Source organism: Passer montanus, unplaced genomic scaffold (genome assembly GCF_014805655.1).
Source record: "Passer montanus isolate IOZ18808 unplaced genomic scaffold, ASM1480565v1 scaffold7, whole genome shotgun sequence".
NCBI lineage: Eukaryota > Metazoa > Chordata > Aves > Passeriformes > Passeridae > Passer > Passer montanus.
In genome coordinates, this window is record NW_024372147.1 from 6,530,757 (window position 1) to 6,557,589 (window position 26,833).

General features: G+C 38.3%; 1 protein-coding gene across 3 annotated transcripts in view; it reads left to right on the top strand.

The window, feature by feature from the left end:
- The first annotated feature begins 1,956 nt into the window (after nucleotides 1-1,956).
- Nucleotides 1,957-26,833, top strand: part of SLC24A2 (solute carrier family 24 member 2) — a 111,783-nt gene continuing 86,906 nt past the window's right edge. For 2 of the 3 annotated variants that reach the window (XM_039729937.1, XM_039729939.1), the window contains exons 1-2: nucleotides 1,957-2,056; nucleotides 3,828-4,881. In XM_039729937.1, the coding sequence (XP_039585871.1) occupies nucleotides 3,970-4,881 (912 nt within the window). In that variant the 5' untranslated portion in view covers nucleotides 1,957-2,056; nucleotides 3,828-3,969. Of the gene's footprint in view, nucleotides 2,057-2,157; nucleotides 2,230-3,827; nucleotides 4,882-26,833 lie in introns of those variants that run through there. The other variant, XM_039729938.1, reaches the window with a different exon arrangement.

Genomic DNA, 26,833 nt, shown 5'->3' on the forward strand with positions numbered 1-26,833 from the left:
TAGTAGATAATATCATTATAGGGAATATAATAGCATAATTATAGAGGATTTTCTACGTATTCTCCCTGTGGTCATTTGTAAAAGTCGCCTACTTCCAATTTTTAATTAATAAATTTATAAAAATGGGATACTACACACATATCTCAGCCTGCCTCTGGACCATCTGTGAAGCAATAAAACCATTTTTGATATTTTTCAAGTGGCCACTTCTCATAGACTTCAAGCCAACAATTCAGCAGTCACAAGAAATGTTATAAGCATACGTACCCTTAACCCCTGTCACATTGTATGGCAGGCACAGGTTGAATGTTTGCGATGCAGCTACTTCATTTAGGTCTTGCATATGAGGATACAGAAGTAAATCCGCATTTTAACTAATTCTCATGTATGTGGGGTCTCTAGAAGCATGGTTAAAAGCAATCTCCACGTGTCCTTGCATCATCCTGAGACTGAGCAAAGGCAAGTGGTGATAATCAACAGGCCCCTCCATCAATTGCCAGCCACTAATGATCACCTCCCAATAAGAAACATGAAATAAATGTACACTGCATGACCAGACTCTGGCCTTAACGTGCACTTTGTGTGTGTGACTCAGCTGCGGCCCTCACTAGAAACCATTGAAATTTTGGAAATATCTTTGTAACCATTTACATCTCTTTTGTGGCTACATAGTTTCTAAGATGCCTGCTGCACTTAGGCATATCTCATTTTGCCACCTCCTAAATCTTTAGAATTTATGAGTTTCCCATTAATGCTAAGGGCAAAACAAACAGCCCAGGTACAACAAAATTCCAGTGTGGAAATATAAACAGACTGTGCATGCCAGGCTTACCCTAACAGTCCTTATTTTTCATGTGATGTCCTAATAATACTTATAATATCCGTGTATTAGCACTTAAGATAAACCTTTACATTTTTGTGAAGCACCAATTAACAGTTATTTTCTGTTTGCCAAAGGATGAAATCAGAGTTCAAAATGAAGAAAGCAGGAACTGTAAGAGGTTGTTATTTACCTCAAAGGGACTGAGTTCACCTCTTACAGCAGGGCTTTCCAGAATGCACAAAGTATGCCACTGAAAGCAGAGAAGTGTTAGTGAGCTGTTTACAAACTTTTCCCATATCGCAGCAGCTGTTCTTACCCAACCAGCTCGAATATCCTTTTTCTTGTCTGGGCTCTGCATTTTTCAAGGATTTCCACATGAAGTTCTTAAACTGCCCTGAACCAATCAGGGTCTTCCCAGGATGTTGGCCCGCCTACAGTGGATTGCTTTGGTTTATCCATGGATTACCAAGCAGGTTTTTTTAACAATGGCGTAGAGGAGGAGTGCAACTGGTATTTCAAAGAGCATCATCTGTGTACTCATAAATCTCCAGCATGCATCGCAGGAAATTAGCTATGGCAGAGCTGCGTTGTAACTGTTTCAATGTTTGTGAATTTTGAAGCATTTACTTAATGAAGCACAGCTTACTGGGGAAGTACTAATGTTGAAAACAGAAGAGCAAAATAGAAGGTGACAGCTCTGGCTCAGGAATTCTCCTGTTTTCTTGTGTGTACAGGGCATTGCTGCTGTTCTCTTTGAAATGTTAACTTTGAAATGCAGTTTGAAGAAATTTCTGTTCAGCAGTAAATTAATCATGAAAAACAACTTAATCATGGGTATGTTGTCTTCCTTAAACCAACACCAAAATTAAACGTCCTTATCTTTCATTTCCTGATTTCCCTTCATTTGGCATAAAGGACATTTTGATCAGAAGGCCTCACCTTTTCAAAACAGCCCCGCTCTTCGAGGCTTATTACCTTTGCTAGATGCGCTGAATTTTACCTCGCCTAAAACGGCGCCAGGCAACCCAGGCTGAGGGGAAGGAGGAAAAAGACAGATCCCCTGTCCCCCCGGCTGGCCGGTGCCCCAGCTCCCGCGGGAGCGCGGCGGGGCGGGGCGCCGCCGGCCCCGCCTNGCTCGGCCGCCCGTCCCCGTCCCCGTCCCGACCGCGCTCCTTCCCGTGCCCTGCCGAGCGTCCGCGGGCCGGCGCGCAGCGCAGCGCAGCGCAGCTCCGGGTGAGCGCCGGCCGAGTGCGGGGGCTGGGCTGCGGCGGTGCGGGGACTCCCATCCGCAAATTCCCGCCTCCATGGGCGGTACCGGCTGCCGAGGGGCGACCGGTGCCCCGAGCCCCCGGTCGGTGCCGCCGCGGCTCTCCGCTCTTGGGGCTGGACCCGCTCCCCTTTCGGAGGTGGAAAAAGTTTGTGCGGCGCGGCGCGGACTTGGGCTGAGTTAGGCGAGGCTCTGCGGCATCTCCGCGGGGCGACGGGGAAAAGGCGGGGCGGCGGGGGGCTGCGCTGCGCTCTGTCGGGGTCTGGGGTCTGCCGTGCCGGGAGCGGTCCGAGCTGTGCCGTGCGAGCGCCAGGGCGGGGGACAGCACGAGCGCTCCTCCCGTGTCCCGCTCGCGTGATGGTCAAGGGAGCGCGGACACCGCGGCGGTGGTGCCGTTCCGGTGTCTTTCCTGCCAAATGTTTTTGTGGCAGTCCGTCGAGTGTTAACTCTGGGGTGGAAAATAATTATCTCTGCTGTGCTGCTGCATCTTGCGGATGAAGTATGTCTCTATGGCATCTTAGAGTGGAAACTGTTTGAAAAAAAAAATCAGGAGAAACTGAGAATGACTTAATAACTTCTAGGGAGATAACTGCATGTAATAGCTGTAATCCTGTATTTGTGAATACAAAGTCAGTTATTCTGCTGATCGATAGAATGTTCAGAATTCAGCTACTGCTACAAATGACTTGAATCAAGAGAAGTAACGGAGTATTTTTGGGGAGTAATTGTGAAGACTAACATTCAGTTTTATTGAGAAAGTGTCTTATATTTTGTTTCATATAAAATACAACTAACTGTGAAAGACATATATTTAAGTAACTTATACATTACAAATGTTCTTCAAATTTCTTAACCAAAACACCTGTTATTATCTTGAGATGTTTTTTTCCTGTATTAGAAGTGCTATTAGTCAAGAACGCTCATCTCTGGCATATATGAATAGTCATTCTTGCATAATTCCTTACCATTTCATTTGTTTCAGGATCTTGTGTAAATTTAAGCAATTTTCTTAAGTATTAGTAAGAGAAGCACTTTTAGAAGGTACCACATAGGTATTCTTAGTAACAGCCTACATTTATTTCTGAATGCATGACATAAATTTAAAAAAAATTAGGGGAGACTGGAAATTTTGTCTTGACTCATCCAAGACAGTGTCCTAAGCTCTGATCAGAAGGAAACCAAGTTTTCTCTGTAAACCTGAATAGATTTTACAGTGGAGCTAAAGAAATCAGAGTGTTCTACTTACACATCAATGACTGTTGCTCTGTGCACACGTAACATTTCAATTAATGCTGCCTCAGCTGCCTAAAGGTCTGGTGAGATACTTGTTAGCACTTTGATTGCTTTTCCTGGCACTATTGTCCCTGCGTTTGGGATTTGGACATTACATGTTCATAGTGGAAAGTAATTACAGCAGGTAATAATCTTTGGTGTATCCATTAAAATAATAGTTTCTTCATTTTTGTGCAACATCTGGGGATGGTTTTTGCCTTCTACTAGGATTTTTTTTTTGTCAGCAGCTGAGGAGAGCAGTGGCTCAGAGGCATATGAGAGGCATGAGTATAGGCAAATTGTTATCCACAGGGTTACTGCTTAAACAAACATATAATTGCTGTGTCTGGTGGTATACGCTACATATTCTGCTTCAAATTTTAAATTTGAACCCAGTCTGTAAAGTGCTTTCATAAGTTTCTAATCACTTCCTGTTTGACTAATATCAATGTTTGTCCTTTTAAGACGAATGAAGAAAATACGTCCTGTGAAGAGTAAAAGTATTTGATTCTGGGAAGACTCTTACAGCACTTCTAACTTCAAAGCTGGAGAAAAGTATGAAGGAACAGTCCATCTGACTCCCTCAGCATCTTGCACAGAACACAAAATGGCTCTTCAGAAAAAAACTGTTGTTGGTGTCTTGGAGGAGTGGTGTTTGGCGGAACCGCTGTTCGGTTGCAGGTGGCACCAGAATGTCAGGAAAAAACTGAGACTGATACGAATTGTAGGGCTCCTTGTCAGTGTAGTGGCCATTAGTACTTTCTCGCTTTCAATGAGTGCCTTTTTCAAGATGGAACCACATAGCATGGCGCTGGTCAGCAGCCTAGATAGCCAAAAGCTGGTGCATGGGCACAAAAGAACTCTCTTGGATTTCACAGAACAGAATGAAAATGGCACTCCAGATCCACATGGGCACAACAACGAAACAGATGATCATGCGAAGGGAGAGTACCCCGAGGACCTTTTCTCTCTTGAGGAGAGAAGACAGGGAGCAGTGATCCTCCACATAATTGGAATGATTTACATGTTTATAGCCTTAGCCATAGTCTGTGATGAGTTCTTTGTTCCTTCCTTGACTGTCATCACTGAAAAACTGGCCATTTCTGATGATGTGGCAGGGGCAACCTTCATGGCTGCTGGTGGGTCAGCCCCAGAACTCTTCACTTCTTTGATAGGAGTGTTTATATCCCACAGCAACGTTGGCATTGGTACAATAGTGGGATCTGCCGTGTTCAATATCCTATTTGTTATTGGAATGTGTGCTTTATTTTCTAAAGAGATCTTGAACCTTACTTGGTGGCCACTCTTTCGAGATATGTCCTTTTACATCATTGACTTGATCTTACTAATCATCTTTTTTCTGGATAACTTCATAATGTGGTGGGAGAGCATAACACTCCTGACAGCATATTTTTTCTATGTGACATTTATGAAGTTCAATGTCCAAGTAGAAGAATTGGTGAAGAAATTTTTAAACAGGAACAAGGTTGAGAAGGTAACAACAGATGCTGAAGGAAAGGTTGGTCAATTTTTAGTTGAATTATATGTACTAATGTCCTTATAAGTGATAAGTTCTTCTATAGCATAAGGGTTCTAATACAGTACAGTAGACAATATAGAAAAGTTCCATGTTTTGCTCAAATGTCTTTTTGTTTAATCAAACCGATATTATTGAAAATAACAAAAAAGTAGCCTGCTGGTAAATCAATGGCTTTTAACTCCAGAATTATCTTGATCACATAGAAAGCAAGAAATAAAATGCCAGCAAAAAGACATAAACCTTTACTCAGCATTTTGGCTCATTGATGAGGTCTGAGCTATTTTTTCCCTAAGCTTTTGGATTAAGCAGTGACAATATCTGGGGAGGATCTTGTGACAAAATTTGGCTTTCTAAAGACTTTCAATGCACTTTCTTCCTCAGAAAGATGCAAATAATTCAGAACAGTATACAAAGGTATTTTTATACATGTTTTTCATCTATGGATGCTGATAAAACAATTTAACTTCCTGTTGTAATTAGTTGCACTTACATGAAAAAAACTTGTGGAAAGAGTGACTACAGTGGCAAAAGTCATAGGTTCTCTATTTAAGGAGGATGGTTTCTCATATTCTATTTGCAACTATGCAAACTAATTTTTATCCACAATTAGATAATGAAAAATTAGATAATGAAATTTATGCACAGAGGTCTTGTTGAGTCTTCGGCAATTACAATAATCTTTTAAACATCTTTCTTCTTAAAGCAAGCAATATTTAAGGGACCTATGAAGCTGAGATGGTAAATACTTATGCACACAGAAATATGTTCGTTGGAATGTCTGGTTTTATGTAACTTTGGGTATATTCATCAAATTAAGTTTTATTATGCAGTAATTATTCAAATTATCAGGACGTAGCTGCTCACTGTTCTGTTTCTTTTGTTTAGCAGTCATATATGAAGTGGTTCAGAAGAGGCATAATCCACACATATAAGTGCACAGGACAGAGACATACCAGAGCTGGATGTTTTAAAAGTTGTGACAGACACATTCGGTTTTAGGGCACACCAGGAACCACCAAAATTAAAACCCAAAAAAGTCTGATTTTTTTTTTTTGGTATTCCCTAACCAGTCTCTAACCTGTACACTTACCTGTAACTTTACCTTTTCCTTTTTGTTTTTTTCCCAAAATCTGCATGCTCATCTTTGTCTTTCTCAAAATGCCTTATTGGGATTTTATAAGTAAATGAAAAGAAGGGTCAACACCAACAAAATACTTACCCTAATTAGCGAGGGGCTTCTTTAACTACATTAGTTCGTTATAATAAATAATTATAAATAATATGTAATAATAATATAATAATTATAAATAATATATAAATTAGTTGGTTAAATAATCTAAGAGTTCATAGTGTACTATAAGTCCTTTGACAGCTAGTGCTAAAAATATGTGATGACAGAAAGACTATGGTATACAAAGCAAATTTCATCTGTCCAAAACTGGACAGAAAATATAAATCTGTAATGGGTCTGAAGCAATTATCAATATGAAAAGCAACTGCCGTGTGTTGTCCAGGCTACAAGGTAAGGGAGAATAGCTCCCTTAGTGCTTAATTATTGTCGGCTGAACAGAAGAATAAATAATTTGTGAGCCATATTTAAAATTATTTAGATTTGAAGTACTCTAGATTAAGTTGATTTTAAAAGGATACCTTTAGGACCACTCATTTATTGTTTAACATTTTAATTACTTAGGGTTTGTTCATGATACAGATACACAGATTTCAGATGGGGTGAAAAAATCAAAAATTGGCTACTACCACAAGCTTTTGTTTAATGAAAATAGTTTTTCTGAATTAAATTTAATTAAAATTATAAAATAATGTATTCGTAAATCAATAAGGGGTGAAGAAAGATGAAAGATGTTCTAATTTTGTTACAATTTAGCAAATATGTATTTTCTGCTTCCTGGGAACAATAGCTTCTCAAGGTGTCAGACCATGTTTTTACTCCGTGAGCTATGCTATAAAGACATATTTTTGAATATTCCACTTACTCTTTGAAATGATAAGTCATTATGAATTATTTTATTCTTCAGTTGAACAGCACTAAGTAGAATGAATGAAATTATTTTCTTATAGCAAGGATGTCACAGATTATGTTTGTGGGATAAAACCTTACTGAAGTTCTCTCTTAATTTATTTGCTGTTATTGGATTGCTTTTTAAATAAAAAATAGCAAAAAACCCCCAAAAAAACCCCAAACTATTACATGTAGTCCTAAGCCTTATAGAGGTGCTTAGGATTTTCAGCTTAAAGCTATTGCTTAAAGCAAAGAATAAAGTGCTTTTATAGTCTGAATGCAATGCATATGGATGTTTATTTCCTAAACTCTGAGATTTGTAAGTATCACAGAAGTGATAGTCTTGGCTTTTGGTGGCAAAAAAAAAAAATGTTCCATTCCAGTGTTAACTGTTAGCCTAGATTGCTCCCACTCATCAAGAGTGTGTATGTACAATTGTATATATCAAATTAGTATCCTGAGCACAGAATTAGCAATCTGTTTTTTCTGATGGAAACTGTTTCACTCTCTTTTCCCCCATTGAGACAGAGAATTGCTAGGCAGCTATCTGGAGCTGGATGTGATGAAGTCTCTTGAAATATTTCAATTTCAGGAGAGTAGAGAAAATTCTCTTTCCTCTAACCAAAACTCCCTCTGCCTATCTGTTGTTGATTCTGCTGCTGCCAAACTGGCAAGTATTCTGCTAAAAAAGCATGTGTGTCATATTTGCCTTTAAGGCTGTTGTAATCTGAAAGCAGCTCAACAAATTTGAGAAGTCTAAATAAGGCATCATAAAGCTGGATAGTGAAGGGTTAGGTGGCTTATTAAGTACCAAAGAGTAGAAATGATCAGATGAGAAACCTCTTGAAATACTAAAACGCATTTTAATGTTAATTTCAATGCTTTTATTCTCAGTTGACTTGGGAGGTTGAAGAAAATTTTGCATTCTCAAGGACAGTATTTCCCATGAGGAAAGGCTTTAGATATGAATTGATTTTTTTGTCTAGCTTTCATTTGCTCTAGGTGTATTAATCAGATTACTGGAATGCATGTGTATCTCTATAGATGCCTTTTAGATTCTTATCCCCATTCTTAAAAATTAAAGTACATCTTTTTGTACTAGAAGACTGTGAGTATTTGAACTTCTGATCTTATTTTCTTTAGTGTGTTGGCTGCTTGTACAAATGTGAATGCAGACAGAGTACTCTATATGAATTTCATTGTGCACACTATTTTCCTTCACATGCTTTCAAACATATACAGTCTGGATTATTAAAGTGACAGGTTGAGAAAAATCTGGTAGCTTTAATTTTCGGAACAGTTTTGTGGCACTGATGAGAGCAGACTACAAATCTTTTTGCGTTTAGGGTTCATAGGGTTCACTGGCAAGGCTCTGTTTGAACTGTGGATAGTTCTGCACCTCATGCCACCCCCTAGGAAGCCTGATGGCAGTCTGATACTGATGAACACCAGAGATCACTGTGAAAAGGATGAAAAAAAGGAGGCTAGATGAAAAAGCAAGACAGCATTAAAAGACAAGATAAAAACCAGATGGCTGAGTTCTACAGTGTAGGATGGCGTATGGAATATGCAGATCAAGATGGGTCCCTACAAGTCACACTGAATGGGCCCTTCAGTAGTGAGTGCCATCCTGCTGCTGGATATCCCCAGAAGTCCCTTCCAGCTTAACTTATTCTGTGGTATGATTTCAGATTTTATGTAGTGGTCCTGCAAAGAACAGAGAGGTAAGGACTGAGGTGGAGACTTTGGTATTAATTTGGTTATTCCTCAGCTGAGCAAATATATTTAAAAACGTAAGCCTGACATTTATTATAATAGGCAGGAAGAGGAAAACAGAAGAAGCTGATGGACAAATGTCTTAAAATCAAGACTTTTTTTAAACTTTCTGCTAAGATTTCAGTCTATTCATCATCTGTGTTGGTGAAGATATGTCGAATGTATTAAGTCACGTCAAAACATCATGTGGAACTATATTCAGTTTTAAGTACTTTTTTCCCTTTAATGTAGCATAGAGATCATTGCAGAAATGCTTGAATCTGATTGTTCAGTAAATAATTCAAAACAGTTCTGTTTGGCAACTAGGAGAACAGTATCAATGTGGGTGGTGCAGGGATATTGTGCAATGACATCTGTTTCACTGACAGTACCTTTTTAGATAAATAGCTTATGGTATATACAAGACAGTTGCAGTTTTTCTACATCTACACAGAGCTGCACAAGCTATTTTTACCAACACAGTGTAACTATTATTTTATTGCCAATTTTGTTGTCTCAAGAAACTTGAATAGCTTGTGTGTGATATTTTAAGATCCACATTGATCTCTAGTGTTGCCACGATGTACTTAATGGCAGTATTCGCATTCTAAAGGAAAGTAACAGTACTTTAGGTACTTCAATGCTTGGTGGTTGTATTAGCACTGCACATGCATGTTCACTATTCTAATGTCTGGTCTAATATGTGTTCAAGGTAAAACCCAAATTACCTGCATGCATACAAGAAAAACTGAAACTTCCTTTTTCAGGAGGTCTTCATTTTGAATCCACAGACCCAGTAACTGTAACTCTATCCAAAGAGTAACCTTACTTTTCTCACTACCATGAAAAGATTTTTTTTCATAGTTTTCATAGTTCATAGTGTTTAACTGTTCTTAGGAAGATTTGACTTTTATTCTAGAGACATTTCTCAGTTGGTCTACTTGTGCAAGCAGGTGTGTGAATACAGAGCTATGACTATCTGGATCTTGCAAGATAGCTGCATTGTTTTAACTACATGCTTGAAATATAAGCCTCAGCACTGACATTGAACTATCTCTTGTTTAGATATATGTCTCATTTTGTGTCATGCTTTATCTGCTTTTATTCTCTCAAAAAACTTTCAATCTATTTCTGTTTTAATTTAATGCTACTCCAGTAGCGCTAACTATGAGTTAATTTGCCTTGAGTTTTTAGCATTGTTGTTTCAATTTAGGACTATTAATTAACATAACCATAAGCTGATACTTTATATATGTACAATAGTATCCAGTGAAATGGATACTATTTTCAGTTTCTTTTAGCGTTTCTCAGTAATTTATTGATCACAAAGCAATTATTATAGTTTTCACCACTGGAGTCTCTTGGTTTTTTATGTATGTACTTTGGTAACAAGCAAAAAGTAACAGTATGCAAAAGTAGTGTAGAATAAATGCTCTTAACACATGGCCATCCACTAACATACCACCCTTGTTAATTATGATGGGAAAAGGAAGTCTAGAACTGTGCCACCATTAATTAATAACAAGGGGACATGATGATATCCATCAATATATTTAAAAATAAAAAGCATATGTAATTAAAAAGAAGTCAAATGATACATCTTAGAGGCTGTGCAAAACCAGCTGTGTTGCCAAATATTCACCATGCTGTGTTTCAGAAGAACTCCAGACATGGTTACATTTGTTGTGGCAGAAGCTGTAGAAAGAGAGGAAATCAGGGCACTTTATAAATGTTTTTCCCACCATCATCTCAGTTTTTGATATTTAGTTCCAGATCCTTCACAGAATGTGAGAGCTATGGGAGACTGTAGGTGGAATTTCACCCCAAATCGGTATACCAGACCTTACAATATCAGCCAGCTTTGGGGTGCTTAATCTCTGGAGTAGCTTTACTTTAAAATCATAAAGAGGTTCAGAAATCTAGTTTTTGCTTACAGGCTTGTTCAGAAGTGCCAGACACAGGTGCAGCAGTATGGTACTGCTTTTCCTATACGCCTCTACTTTTTTCCCCAAGATAGTCCTCCAGTTTTACCTCTCAGGTAAATATTTAACAAAATCCAAAGGCTTTTACAAAGTCCTGAGATTCTGGGGATGAGAGTGCTCAACTTTCCTGAAATTACATATAGATTTCCCACATTCCCTGCCCATTTTAAGTTGGTGCCACACTTGTAGTGTAGAATTTTTGAGAGACAAGGCACAGCTGACTCCTCTACTTTTCTGGTCTTGTTTTAAAAGGCAATAGTGACCACTCCACAATATATGTTTTAGGCTGTGGATGTGGGATGTGGGTAGTGGAAGCTGCCCTAGGGCAGAGCTTGTTGCAGTGTTGAGGGTGCCACATTTGGAGAGTGTGATGCTCTGAGCACTGCTGACTTCAGAGTGACCTTGGCCTTTCTGAGTGGTGACATTCTGCAGGCAGCCAGCACTACACTGCCAGGGCCACAGGCCAAAAAATTAGGTTTGGTGAAGTACTTCTTCCCTGCTAATGATCTGTGGTTTTGTTGGTTTTATTAGCAGGAGTCAGTTCTCCACTGCCAGTAGAGGTGTGAAAAGAGGCTCTAGTGTATCATTTCTCCTCTGATTTTTTTTTCCCCCAAGAATTCATGGATTTTGCTTTTGTAACTATGGAATAAGATTATAACATATTTGAATATTTTAGTGGTAGGGGAGAGTGTGTTCACAACAAAGAGAGCCCTGCCACAAAAGTTATAAAGAAGTGAAGATCATGAAAGTTCTTAAAAATAAGGTATGTGTCCATGCTTCTCTTGAAAAGATCTGTGTGGGATGAATGAGTATTAAAAGTGTTTTATACATGGCATATAGAACAGATGGGAAGATGTATCAGAGATGAGTGTAAATGAACAGCTGTAAAACCTGTAACTCTTAAGACATTCTATCTAACAACCTCTTTTTTACTGTTTATAAAATAAACTTCAATATAAAAAATAAGATTTCCTTATTTCTCCACAGACATGTATCAAGTTTTTTTTGTAACCTGCAAATGGTGACTAGTGTGATTTTGATAACTCTGTAAAATAGGTGATGTTTCCTTCACCTTAACCTAGATCAGCCATGTTTTATTTAAACATCACTTTTTATTATATAACTTAATGGCTACTTCCATGAATCTTTAGAGCTGTACATGTGCCATTGGCACAAACCAGAGACTCAAATGCTTTCTTGGCACTGACAAGTTTTTTACAACCTACAATGGCAAGATTGACCAAATACTGGGTAATTGTAATTAATTTATCATGCACAGATATGTATAATGAGATATAGGTGGCTTAGAAAAAGAAAGGTAGCTAGTTTTGTGATTTTTTTTTTTTTAGTTCAAAACCACTCATTAGGTACTCCTGAAAGTCACTATCTTCCTTTATCAGTAGAAACCAAATACCTTAATAATACTTAGCTGTGCATTTCAAAGTGCTGGAAATTTGGTCTCTCGAGCAGAATGCCTTACAGAATGCTCCTGACACTTTATTGTTCTGAAAGAGGCATGTATTATTTTACTATTTTTAATTTTTCTACCACAGTAATGAGACGATAACTTGGTATCCCCAAGACTAGGTTGGATAACTGTATGAAATCTGTATGAAATCAAAGTTTCCTTCCTCAGTGGAAAGAAACTCGTCATTGGAAAAAGATAAATACGATTCACAGTACCTGATAAGAAGAATATGGTTTGTCATGTATACAACTTTATGTACAGTTAACATACCATCAGTCTTTTCCTCCTCACCCAGGCTGTCATTTGGTTACTGATTATTTATTAAACATAGATGTCCAAGAGGTGATTTAAAGAAGTAGCTTATTTCTCTATATAATCTTGCAATAGAACTTTGCAAGTGTCATGAATGCAATATCTGGTAGAAGGCAGCACCTTTTTGTATTACAGGATCTAAGTCAAAACAGTATTGTTGATGCTCTATTTTGCTTTTGGGGAAAATAGTCAGATCAGATGGTTTGGATTTAGTTTGGTCTTGTTGTAAATTTGTGTATTTGAAATTCTTGCAATTGTATTATTAAGTGTGGGTCAGTGTCAGAGGCAAACTGAAAATGCTAAGTTAGGGCAGTCTTAGGACATGCTTTTGGCAAACAAATTGCATCTGACAGAATATATATTGTAGTATGTTACCACATTTTTGTTATTTTGCAGGCAATACCTGTATCTTTGAGGAAATTAGTTATTTGCTGTCATTCGTGGTTTGCTCATTTACCTGTGTTCTGATCTGAAAAAAGGAAATGAAAAAAATGCTGTGTTGGAATAGCAGCCACTGCCTTGCTGGTAACAGAAGTGGGCCTCAGGGCTGGGGAGAGCAATGAGAATTCTGTGTGTTTTTCATGTATTTGTTTCTGCAGCAGGTGGAGGTTTCAGAGCTCACGTTGCTTCCCAAGCAGCTTTATCTAGTGGTATAGCTACTGCCCTGCCCTAACCACTCACTCACTTTGGGTGATTTTACTGTCCCTGTCAGGTACACTTTCATCAGGGCAGCTCAGAGAAAAATTACTGCGAAGTTACTGTGTTTTGCACTATTCCATAGCTATTCCATTGTCGTCCATATTGTGATTTACATGAACAGCCATAAATAGCTGTGATCTTGGATGACTTCCTTTAAGGTGAGTGTGCGAAAACAGGATTAAACGTGTGTCTGTGCAATGATATTAAAACTGCTATGAAGTCCTATTCTTAAGGGAAGAACAGATTGGTGCAAAATGTTTTCCTGTATGAGGAAGAATAAAGGTAGTAGGGAATTTGTAGTAGACACGGTGCTGACAAATTAATAAAAATTTTCCTGAGGAATTAATCCTGCTTTATCACCTCTTAACTGCTTAATGCTGTGAGTCTGGTCTGAAGTCAGCAGTAATACCAGTGACATTTATTGCATAACCAGCTAGTGTAAACTCTTCACCCTCTCACATTGCTGTAAAACAGCTCTAGCTGATATAGATCACTGAGGAAAAGGCACGTCTGCAGTCACAGCCTGTGTTTGGTGGCCTTCAGGGCATCATTTGGGCCCTGTCTAGTTATGTAGACTTTTGCCCAAGGGAGAAGGTGGAAGTTTGCAGGGTTTGTAACATTAGCGAACGCCTCTTTTGGGATTAATCAGATGTTAATTTTGTCATTTGTTTGTGCTGCAAGCTTTTATCAAATTACTAATTAAGGTCCTTCTATTGCTACGAGGCACAATCACAAAGTTATCATTTAACTAAAAAATTTATGGCAATCAAATGTTTGAGTAGAAAACCCACAGATTTTAGAACTCCAACAATTTCTTTGTCCGGGAGTTGTTTGAAATAATTCATATTATTAGTTACTTATGGATTTTTAAATTTAACTGAAATAATTTGAAAGCATCATGCTGTCTTACAGCTAATTTTTGTTTCAATATATTTTTATTTAAATGTTCCTGGTTTTCTGCTTTATTCCTAGTATTAATTGTATTTATTCACTACAGTTTCTTTTAATTTAGGATGTTTCTGGGTAGAAGCATATTCTGTTTGAAGTCTTCATCTTGGCTGGATTTTTAAATGCTACAGTGATATAAATATTATTAAATACTCTGCAAAGTCTGAGTTAAGAAGTGGTTAGTGTTTCCTCTCTATATTGCAAATCCTGGAAAGCTGTTAAGTTTTCCAGGTCTGAATGAGTTTTCTGGAAGCAGACACAGCAATGCTAGTTTCTGTCCAGAAGTCACAGGCAGAATACCTGAGTCTCCTCTCAAAACTCTTGGCAAAATTCTGTTGAAATTTAGTCAGAGAATGATCCTGGGACTACATTGCAGAGGAATATCACTGTTGTTTTTGTGTTCCATTTCTGAAATAAAATCACTACTTGCTGCCGCTTCGAACCTGACTCTGGACATGACAAGGAAGTGATTTTGAGCCCCTTTGGTTGTCTCACTGTCAGTCTGTGCCGGAGCCGTTTCCCATTCGTGTGTGTGTGGGCACAGCTACGTGTGCATTAGTGCACACACCGCCAGTCTGAAAGGCGCCACACGGGAGGCAAATCAGAAATGGTGCAGCTCTCTGGGATGGCCATTCGCATGCCTCCTACACCACTTCACCTGTCTTCTGCCTGGTAACCCTTTTCCGTAAGAGTCACTCAAAAATTTAGAGTTTGTGAGCAGCACATTCCTCAAAGGATTTTTCTAGATTAGTTATTCAGAGAAAAATGTCTGTGTTTTCTTCTTAAATATGGACTCTTTCCAAGCAACAAACAACAATCCTGCCTGAGGCCCAGCACACGATGTACTGAACTATAGATATATTTTAGTGTACCTAATGTATCACATTAATGATTCTTTATCCTGTACCTCTACAGAGATAGAAACAGGTCTACATCACTGTACTGGGATGATTTCTTGCTTTGCACTGAAGTAATCATGATTTGATTCTATAATGGGAATGGCCTATGGTGCTGTTCTTTGCTACATGACATTTCATGCAGAGAAAAGGCATGTCTTATTCAGGTGAAGGCCAATGGCTGTAATTACAGTAACTAAAATTTGTTACATAAGTAAGAAACTGTGCAGAAAGTTGGGGTGAGGATATATTACTTTCTTCATTTAAAGTTACCTGTAAAGAGTAAGTCCTTTTAAACAAAGTAATAGAAATGTTTTTGCACCCATTCCTTAATTATCTCTTACATTTGCAAATATATTAGTAATTATTTACAAATATCAATCTTAAAAATCAGTATTTTAAAATAGATTAGTATTGAAATTGCTTATTGAATTGTTTAGATAACTTCCTGTGTCCATTTTGTACTTGCAAGAAACACCATGAGTGTTTCCATAAAATACTGTGTTTATATATTTAGCATTAAAAAAAACCCCTAAAATAAATGTTGATTTATAATCTCATACATAGACATGTGTGAAGAAATACAACTCTCATCTTAAAATAACAGCAATAGGCTTAGTAACAGGCTGGACTGAATTGCAAACTCATGCCTTAGCTTTGGATTTAAGGATCAAGATGTGGTTCTCTCTTTCATTTAGTTGTTTTAGAAACCTGTGGTTTTCAAGCATGATAGAACGTTGTACAGTGTGCTGTAGGAAATTTTATTTCTGGTTGCTAAATTGGATTACTTTATGCAAGAAAGAAAAAGATCAATGTATTGACGGCAAAATGGTCTTGAGGCAAAGCAAGAACATGGTGACATCTGAGAAAAAGGTGGTCAGGCTTGGTGGAAAGAAACCAGATGGCATACATGGGGCTCTCATTTTGTATCATGCTGGTTGTGAAGCGTCTTGGTAAGCATATCCTCTTTGCCAAAGCTGTAAATGTTAGTACATTTTCTGCTTAAGAATTCTTCCCAACATTATTGTCCTTCCATAAAATGTTAGGAAGGCTAGTAGGGAAAAAAGTCAAATGGAACTTGAATAAATATATGTACATATTTTTGTAATTTCAACAATTATTTATTTTCTTCTTTTGTGAGGGAAAGGACTAAACACAATGAAAGGTAGCTTTAAAGTTGATGACAAATTTTCCTGTTGATTTTTATGAAGGTGAAATTAAGCTCAAAAGTCAGGACATTGAGATTTGTGATCTGGATGGTTCTCTGATCTCTGTGTGCCACTGTATGATTCCAAGCCTCTGAGCTGCTCTCCTTCTGTATTAAATCATCCCTAGTAAACAAAGAAAGCAATTTCTTTTGCACTTGTAGCAAGCAAAACAGGCTTTATCAGCTTTCTTTGCCCTTGGACTCAAACTGGAAAGGGGCATTCAGTGTTTCACAGCATGATCTGTCCGGTCATGTGGATTATTGATAAATTACAAAGCAATTATTATGTAGTGGGATCACAATTGACTTTTTCCAGATAACTGCTAGAAACCACTGCTGGTTTCATCCTTTTTCAGAGGTCTGTCTCTTAAAAGGAAGAGTGGGCATGGGAAAAGTTAAATTCCTTTCTGAAAGGTAGGAAAAGCTGTTAGCTATTTTGTTGATTAGATACACATACAGGCACATTTTTGTGAGGAATCAAGTGGAAGGAAACTTTTCTCTGTGAATTATGTGTTCTTCATATAGAAAACTACTCTGTAAAAATATGAAGACTAGTTTTCAGATTTAGTTGATCTACATTTAAAATTACCAGTGAGAAGCTCAAGATGTAGACAATTGCAGAACCCAGCTCCTGGCTGCAGATCCACCTGGCTTAGCTGTGCTGCCTGACCTATGAATATAGTCTCCTCATGTTACTTATGTAATCACTACAGAGAAATGGGCATTTTTATAGTGTCATAGATTCATTGAGGTTGGAAAAAGCACTTAAGATTACTGAGTCCAGCTGTTAACCTAACATCATCAGCTTTACCACTAAACCATGTCCCTAAGCACCACATCTACACTGTTTTCAAATATCTCCAGGGATGATGGAGACTTTCCTGGGCATCCTGTTCCAATGTCTGACCGCCCTTTCTGTGAAGAAATTTTTCTTAGTACTCAAGTGCAGCTTGAGGCCATTTGCTATTGGCCTATCCATTGTTATTTGGGAGAATAAAATGGTCCCCAGCTGGCTACACCCTTCTTTCAGGCTAGTAGTGCTAGTGTAGTGAGCGGTGATGTGATCCCTGATCCTCCTTTTCTCCAGGCTGAACAACCCCAGCTCCCTCAGCCACTCCTCATAGGACCTGTGCTCCAGACCCTTCACCAGCCTCGCTGCCCTTCAGTGAACACCCTCCAGCCCCTCAATGTCTGTCCTGCAGTGCGGGGCCCAGAACTGAGCACAGGATCTGAGGTGTGGCCTCAGCAGTGCTGAGTACAGGGGGACAAGCCCTGCCCTGCTCTTGTGGCCACACTATTGCTGATACAGGCCAGCATGCCAGGGGCCTTCTTGGCCACCCAGACACACACTGGCTCATGTGCAACTAGCTGTGGACTAATATTCCACCAACAGGATCTTTACTGTAATGTTTGATCCTCTCCTGACCTGGAACTGGGCAAAAATCTGGGCTATCACTTGCAGCAATAGATCGGTAAAACCTGAAAAGCTGTCTCCTGTGCTTTTATTGCAATACCATGAGTAATTCCCACAGGCTGCCTTTTCTAAAACCTGGAATTACATCAGATTGTGTGAGGGTGATAGAGTGATGTCATTTAGCACACGGTCACCTTTGAGATAGAGGTAATTTGAAGTTACTGTTTTTCTATGCCACCAAGCAAAATAAAATGCTTACATTTAAGTATTAATCTAGTGTGTGGACATTTAATTTGCTCTCTTTCTATTCAGGTCAGTATGTAGATATTTATATGGTTTCAAACAGGTACTTGGGGCAAATAAGCTATTAAGTGAGTCTTACTGTTATTTATAGAGAAGTTATTGGCACTGCAGCCAGACACTGTTAATGTACATGTTTCATGTCAGATTGTTCTGGATTATCTTTTTTAAAAAATGAGGCATCCTTTTAACCTGTAGAGAACTACAGTATTGGTTAACTACTTAATCCATTATTTAACTGATTAAATTTCTAACCTTCCATGTGGATGACTGAGCATTTACAACAAATTAATGAAATTGCATAGAGCTCCTAAAATAGCAAGGAAACCCTTGTTAGGATACAGCAACTCCCGCTTCCCATGGAAAAAAGAGTGGTTAATTATAAAAATTCAGATTATATTGTTCTTGCTCCATCTGCTTATAACTGGTTTTGGATGTTTTTTCTTCACAATTAAATGGTAATTGATGTTTTCAAATATTTCACAATTTAGTGAGGGAACAGAGCCTGCTGTAAGGAGGTGTGTACATACAGTCCTTAACAAAAGGAAATCAGTTTGCAGTCATGGCTCTTTCAAGCTTGTTTGTTGAATTTCAGCAAGTAATTGATTTTACAATGTCTCGGATCTCCTCACAGTTGTAAAATCCTATGCCTGCCTTATTCATTTCATTAAAAAGAACCCAAACCCTGCATGTCTTTGGATGTCATCCCATTAAAATAATCAATTACAACATCTATGTGAAGCAAGAAGACAGTGACATTTCACTGATGAAATATAGAGCATCTGTTTCTTCCTGTTGCAGTGGTTCTGACCATCACCCTATTTTGACATTATGAATGAATCGTCAAAGTAATGATTACCCTGTCATATCAGTGTAAAGGTAAAAGAATAAGGCATAAGTGGAGGAGACTAGTACTGAGAAATGTGTATTTTTTAAAAAGCAAAATTCCTTCAATTGCAATAAGGATTTCATGCCATATTTCATTGTTGTGCCTGTGTTACTTCATCCACTGATACTGTACCATACAGTGTCTGTTTGTCATGGAAAAACTAAAATTTATTATCTTCCATTTGCCAATCACCCCTTTGAGATATGAGTACCTTCTTTTTAAATGTAGAGGGTGGGGTGTGGGTGATTGGCCAATGGTAAGCCTTAGTCCCTGCTCTCTAGGGCCAATGCTGTTTGCAATTTGTTCACCAAGCCTCTTAGAGCAAGGGAAGAATAAAGAAAACCATCTGGTCAAGGAGCCATTACTTATCTGGTTTCCTAATATGTTGACATTTCTGCTCCAATGTGTCAGCTTTGTTGGATGCTGTCAAGGACTGAGATTGTTGCATCGCTGTTTCCAAAGTGTGGGCCAAGAAATGCTTTCTGTCAGCCTGTGAAAGACCACATAGCAAAGTGCATCTTGACATCAAGAGCAAAAGGATCTGTTCTTTCAACTCCAAATGTCAGCCAGGGATTGTGTTGTGCAGAGAGCTGAACAGCTGCATGGGACTGGCTTTCTCCTCACAGTAGATGGATATCAGCATTGTTGGTTTTAATGGGTTTGGATAGATTCAGAGTGCTAGAAGGACTTTGTATAATTGCAGCATATTCTGTGCAGAAAGTGCTGATCATTATGATGTTGTTTGGCATCAAATGTTGCAGAAAAATGAAGCAGTACTTCCTAATTCATAATGATGTCCTGTACCTTTCTGAGTTTTTGTATTGGAGGGGAGGTGTACTGCCCAATATTAACCCCTCCAGCAAGGAGAATTTTGATAGAAATACAGTTTTTCTAGACTTGAACTATTACTATAATTTGCAGTGCTCCTGATATAAGAAGCTTCCTTAAGTTCATGAAAATATGTGGGATGAATATAAAGCTGAGTGTTGAGCAGAACTGCTAGTTTATGTGATCAGAAATAGGTATGGAATGTATCTGTGTTTATGAATTTTACTTTTGATAAAATGCATCACCATTTCCTGTGAAAAGTGCTGCTGCCTTTTTCAGTTTACTTCCAAAATATGGTGCTGTTATATTGTCTGCTGGGTGAATTTATTCCTTGTAAAATGCATGAAAGCTTATAAAAGAAATACAGGAGAAATGTTTTCCATCTGATTGAACTATGTGTGGGGACTTCTAGCAGAGTTCTCCCAGGCCTGTGGTGGCTATTTTGTTGCTTTTGGTTAGTTCCACTTGGGTACTGAATGTCCAGGGAAGCATGAGCTCTCCAAACTGGAATTTAGGATAAAACCTTTTGTTCAGATGACCAGTAATGTTAGATACAATATTGACAAGCTAGACTTTTTATCAGCACAGTCATGCTTCTGATGTTAACCAGTGTTTTTCTTCAGCAAGATTGCTAGCTTCTCCAGTGCAGGATGTATGCCAAAAATACACTTGTCATGAAGTAAACTGCTTTCATTAATTCTGCTATCACATTAATCCTGTTCAAGGTTATGAAAAGGTGACTGCATTTTTTCAGAAAAAATTCAGTCAACCTTGCATGGGTCAGGACTTCTTGTAAGAGCTAGCTATTTCCATCCAAAGTTCATGGCCTGTTTTTTTTCCTGTTTCACCACTTATGAGTTAACGTAAGTTGTTAACATTTGTTGTTCACCACTTATGAGTTAACAAAAAAAATTTGTTATGAATGGGATATGTGAAAGCAAAATAATAATTTACTGAGTCTAATTCTTTATCCTGTGAGTCAGGAAAGAGCTGTTAGGCAGCTTGTATAAACTTTCAATAAAGCTGTATCTGAATGAAGCTAAAAAACAGCTACAACCTTGAAGCATTAGCAAGTCTAAATTGCTATTCTAAATTATGCTTCGAACAAGCTATAGAAGTAATCATGACACACATATCAGAGGATTACAGATTAGTAGCCATAGAAATGAGCAATGGTTTTCTGTTGTAAAAGACACATATCAGGAGTTGTTCAGAACATTTGTATGTGCTGTGGAAATTAGGAGTGTTAAGGTTAATATTTCTGCTTGTGTTGTTAAAAGATGAGCTGAGGACAATCAAGAAAGGTTCAAATGCCAGCTTTCATAGTGTGCAGTATTTTTCAGATAGGTCTGCAGACACATTTTAATTGGATCCAAGATGCACCTTGGATATGCTGGCTCTCTGTTAGTGTAATAGACAAAAGTATGTATTACAAGTATGCCTAGGGCTTTTAATCTCTCTGCAATGACAGCAGAGGGTTTCTGCTTACCAAAGAGGAAAAATCAGCATAGGCAAATGTGTGTGCATTCCTGCTGTGATGTGCTCCCATTACATGCTAGTCCTTGAGCAGAGAAATACAGAAATAACAGAACAGTCCGTACCTTTCCTCTTTTTATGTCTGTATTTAAACCTGCAAAAGAACATCTAGTTCTCAGAGGACAGTTCCTCTGGAAGAACTTGTTACAGCTGCAGAGATTAAAACAGAGATGCTACTCATCACACTTGCCCCAAATAGATGTAATGCTCCAGTAATAATAACACCAGCTCTTCCACAATTAAAAACTTTCTCTGTGTATTACAAGACTGAAGTCAGGATGACAATGTGTAATAGTGCCATCTGGTGACCTTCTTTCAGATTGTGCAGTGAAAATATGTGATTCAATATAAGACATTCCACTTAGAAACACAAGCCTTTCAATTTAATTTTTTTGATTCAGATTCCTTTGAAATTCAGAAGTATCAAGAGAGGATATTTTATCAGCCCATTAGAAATAAATGAGGGTATGTTGTTTAAGCATGTGTATAAAAAAATGGAGTGTTTGTTTCTCTAGTGGTACTGATATTGAAAAAAATACAATTTTTACATATCCTGATAGGCATATGTGTCTTCTTGCTTCAGCTGAGAACTGTGCTACCCATTCAGTTTGATGAGGAATTCAGATTATTCTCAACGCACTGTTTCTTCAGCAAGCCAAATGACACCTCCTGTACAGGCCAGCCTTGCTGTTGCTGATTAGAGCTGATCTGTCATGGCATTTGTCATAGGGCTTAATCTCCTGTGGGAGCAGCAGATTCTCCACACTGCTGCAAGCCGTGGCTCTCAGTCTCTTGCTTGATCCTGAGCTAATAGGGCTGAAGATCCTTTTCAACTTCTCAGCTGCAAAGAGCCACAAAAAAAATAAAAATACAGCCCCCTAGCTTTGCAGATAGATTGCCTGGAGATCTCTGTACCCCTGCTGGGCCTACTTAGAGACAAGACAAGAAATCTGATAATGCATCAGATAATTGCTCAGCAGCAGTTGGAAAACAAAAGATCATCTTTAAACTTTTTCCTAAATATATTTCCCACTTCCCCACTTTTTTTTTTCTGAAGCAGGGCAGAGGTAAAGGAGACATGGTTGAGATCTGAAGTAAAAGAAACTATTGCATGTACATGTTATTACTATAAAATATGGTATCACATTTCCTGCTCTGTAATTACAGTCATTTGTAATAGGAAATGACATTCACCTGTCTATACAGATAATTAGTTATCCATGCTTTAGGCCAGAAAGTGCTAAGTCCCATCACAGATCAATCATCAGGTGTATTGCATACAGAAAGTAAGTTCACATAAAGGCCCAGATGTATGTGGGTGATTTTCAGTAGGTTACCAATATTGCAAATATGAACAGAAATGTGCAAATAAATAAGTAATTTTAACAGGCAAGACTATACTTACAAACACTATGATTTTTTTAATGGCAGTGGTAAAAAATAGTGCTGCAAGGTACACACCAGCAAAACTATTTTGTCCTTCAAGTCCTTAAATTCTGGAAGTCAGATGCCTTTGTGGAATTTTGTAAGCTTGAAAGACAAGATGAATGTAAGTTCTGTTTTTAGCTTTCTTTTGTTATTGAAGGAGTTTGATTGAATATATTGCCCTTCTGAGCACAGAGACTGTAAGCAAGCTTATTGAAATAAACAGCTTTCATTAAAGTATCTCTAATGAGGCTCTCCATTTAGAATCACACCTGGGTTGAGGCTTACCTACCTCTGGAGATTGTCCAGACTCAGCCCACCCCAGGCAGCTCAGCTACTATGGGTCATGTCAGGGCCATACCTGGCTGGACTTAGGAACCTCAAAGGAGAGAGGATCCACACTGCCCTAGGAAATCTGCGCCCCTGTTTGACCACCCTTGTAGTTCAAAATAATTTTCTTCCAAAGGTTAAGAAAAATTTCTTTTTAAGTCCGTGCCATTGCTTTCTGTCCTTTCCCCAGGCACTGCTGAGGGGGTCTGGCCCCTTTATACCTCTCTGTCAGGTACTTACACACAAGTGAAAACTGTCCCTGAACCTGCTCTGCTCCAGACAGAACAGGCATAGCTTGCTCAGCCTCTCTTCCTATGACACGATCTGTTCTGCCTACTTCCCTGAACATCTAGAATGGAAGCAGGCAATTATTTTTTCTTTCCTATGGGCAAATTCAAAAGTTCAGCCTCTTTCCTGAGGCTAAAAACTGTCAGTATTTTAAGGAGTTATTTTCTTGTCTGGGTGTTAATTTTCTGTGGTTTTTTTTGATCCCACCATTAATTTTATACAGAATGCCCTCCCATTCGTTTTGCATTTGAAATTAAAAGGAAGCAAGAAAGGAGATTAGGCTGAGTTACATATACTGCATCAAAGTAACCACTTATGCATCAAGCAGGATTCTTGGCAGTAACCTCCAAGTCCAAAGCCTCTACCTTTTAGCCAGGGCAACATGTGTTTGCATATTGTGTATTAAGTTATAAATGCTCTTGCCCCAGATCAATGTTTTAAATGTTGCAGAATAAATTAATTCCAGTGTATTTCAGCTTAAATAACTGTTTGGAAAGGGCTAACTTGCTCGGCACAGCATGAGGTTTGGGAGCATTAAATGGAGATATACTTTAATGTTGATCTGGACTTCTTGCTGCCTATTTGTAGTATAATAGCAAAAGCATCAAAAAATGAGTCTATGGAGAGGCGATAAAAGAACTCATTAACTGATGTCCATGAAGAACATGACATAAGCCAGAGGTGAACAGGTTGTCCTTCTGATGCAGATGAAATGTGGATGAGTAGGAAATGCAGTACTTTTCTTACAGGGCCAATGAGTAAAAGATGTTTCTTTCTGAAAATGCTTAAGATATGCTACTTTGTAGTAGCACAAACCTACTCCTGCAGGTCACTTTGGCTATCTTATTTGGGACAGCCTCATGGCTTTCTCTTGTTGAAGAAACCTTGAGTAGTGCAGAGATGAGTTGCTGAAAGAGACTGAGTTGAGCTTGAGAGATTGCTTTTTGAACAAAAAACAAGGTGCCCTAAAGCACCACTAATGCCAAATTCTAGAACAGCTTGTGTCCATTATGGGAATCCTTTTGTATCTCTGATTTCTGTTGTTCCATGAGCCTGGTATGAGATATCTTTGCAATTATGGCAAAACAAGTTTAACTGAGAGTAAACCTACTTTTATTTTTTTGGTGTGGTTATATTTTTAACCAGTCAGCCTAATGGCAGCATTGTGAAATTTTGCCTTTTTAAATTGTAGACACTTGAAATGGCAAGAGTTAACATTTTGCTTGCAGAATCATACCTTGCTACCTGGCCAGCCATAGGAGAAAACAGACGAAACAATGATGTGACTGTGTTCTGTAAGCAATTTTTTTACCTACTCTCAAATCTTATAGAAAAAATGTACCAATGAACTTTTCTTCAGGCACAACATAAAGAAGAACTAAATAAGTTGTTTGATTACTTTGTCATGATGGGTGTCACAGTGGAAACCAAATGCCTTCTCTGTGAGCAACCTGAAGTATTAACTAGGACTAACTCAATGGGTCTGTTTTCCGTAGAAATACATCTTATTGAAAACTTGGACTTTCAAGCAGCTCTAAACAGCATTAAAATTCAGAGGTCTGCCCAACATTTTTTTTTTTTGTTGAAATTACTGGTGACAGGGCTTGTTCCTGAGAAGTTGATATTTTTCTTATGATATGAAAATAAGTTTATTTTCACCTTTATTTTATCAACTGTTTCTTCCACAGCATATTTATCCTCTGAGCCTCACAGATTAAAATACTTTATACTATATATATCAAAATACTTTATATACTTTTATAATACATATTTACTCACAGTTACAGCAGCATTTAATTTTGGAAAGCAATAAAAATACATAGAAAGCCACATGTGCTTGCTTTCATGTACACTAAGATGAGAATTATCTGGCATAAGACCCTTGTAGTATGGATATTATGACCTGACTTTCTTTATAGTTCATGACTAGAAGTAAATGCATCTGCAATGATTACCTGTGACAAAAATTCCTGTATTGCATCAAGGAAGTGGTTTTCTTATTTTGTGATGTGCAAGAAAACTATAAAGGTCCATCAGAGTTACACTACTACATTTAAACTATCTCAGTGACCTGAGCAAAGTTTGTCTTTAATTATGTACTCTCTGCAAGGAACGAAATGTCAAGGAATTCCAGGGCTAACTTCAATTCACTGAATTGTCCTAGTATGAGCTGATTTCCTTCCAGTTACTGGACCATGTCTGACAGTCCCTAAATGTAAACATCCTTTGAAAAAGACAGATAATTGAGCAAGTATGTGAGACATGAGGTGAGGTGCAATGGGGTGCTGCATTCCACCTTTTTAAGGTCTGCCTTATTCCCCAGGAAGACTCTCCAGACATGGCTTCAGAAACAGTCCTCAGAAGAGTGATCAAGGTTGCTAATACAGGATTGACCTGTGTCTGGGATCCTTTTAGCTAGCAACCATGATGGGCAGGTAGGATACGGTTTTCTGGCTAATGTGTGGCAGGTATTAGGATCACATTTCCATGAACCCTTAAATCAGACTGAATTCCAGTTATTGCAAGAAAGTGGTGAGTAACTTCAGTACCATTGTTCCCTAGCAGAAAGCACATAACCACATCAGGAACAGTAGAAAGGATTAAAATAATTGACTAACAATGACTGACTGCTGAATGCAAATTGTAAATTATCAAGAGGTGGAAGAGAGAGTAGAAAAATCAGCTGGTAGATTGTTGTAGCATTGCTATTTTCTATCTTCTGTATACTGATGATCAAAAAATCTCCTCAATCTTTGTGAAAATAGAACTAGTTTACTGAAGAGTTAAACAAGATGAATAGCAGCTGTCAAGCACAAGGGTTAATTTCAGTTGTAATGAGTTATTTAGGAGTGGGCAGGAATGTTGGCTGTTGTGACCTTGGCTGAAATAGGCACACACAGCTGTTTACTTATTTCAGGTTTTTCTACTCACAGCTTTATGCCTATGTCCTAAATACGGAAGTTTTTATGAGAAATCCTCTGTAGATACACCGGTGCTTAAATTTCCATAGATATGACAGCACACTATAAGCACTAGGACATGATGCTGAGAGAAGTGGAAACTGTGGTTTGCTTATGTCTGTCTCACCAATACTCAGTGCACTGCAATGGTTTCAGCTGTCTGCAGCAGCTTGCTGTGGCCAACAGTGTTCTTTGCATTCAGTAACCAAGGGGCAATTTTAAAGCAGTTGCCTTGTTCAAGTGTGGTAAAATTTAAATTGTTCTAGCAAGGAGATTTCTCTGTGTAGGAGGCCTCACTGAATTAGAGCTAACTAGGTATGCTGCATAAATCACAGTGGGACCAAGTAATTTAGTAAAGGGCTCTATGGGGCTGTTGTTCAGCAAGGGTGGCAGAAATGTATCTGTTCCACCATGCACTGTTGTAGTTCTTTGAAGCAAGAACACTTTGTGACAAGACCTACTTGCTGTTTGTAGGGCCAGGTCCTTCTCTGGTAGCTTGTGCACCAGTGGCAGACTGCCTTATGCTGATGGGCAGCATGCAGTCACTCAAATTTGATGTAAATGGGAGTATTGTTATAAAAGCCTTCCCAAAAGCAGCTATGCATCTGAGGATGCTTTTGCATTTTATCTTTATGTCTTACTATAAGATAAAGGCAGTGGATGACAGTAATGGT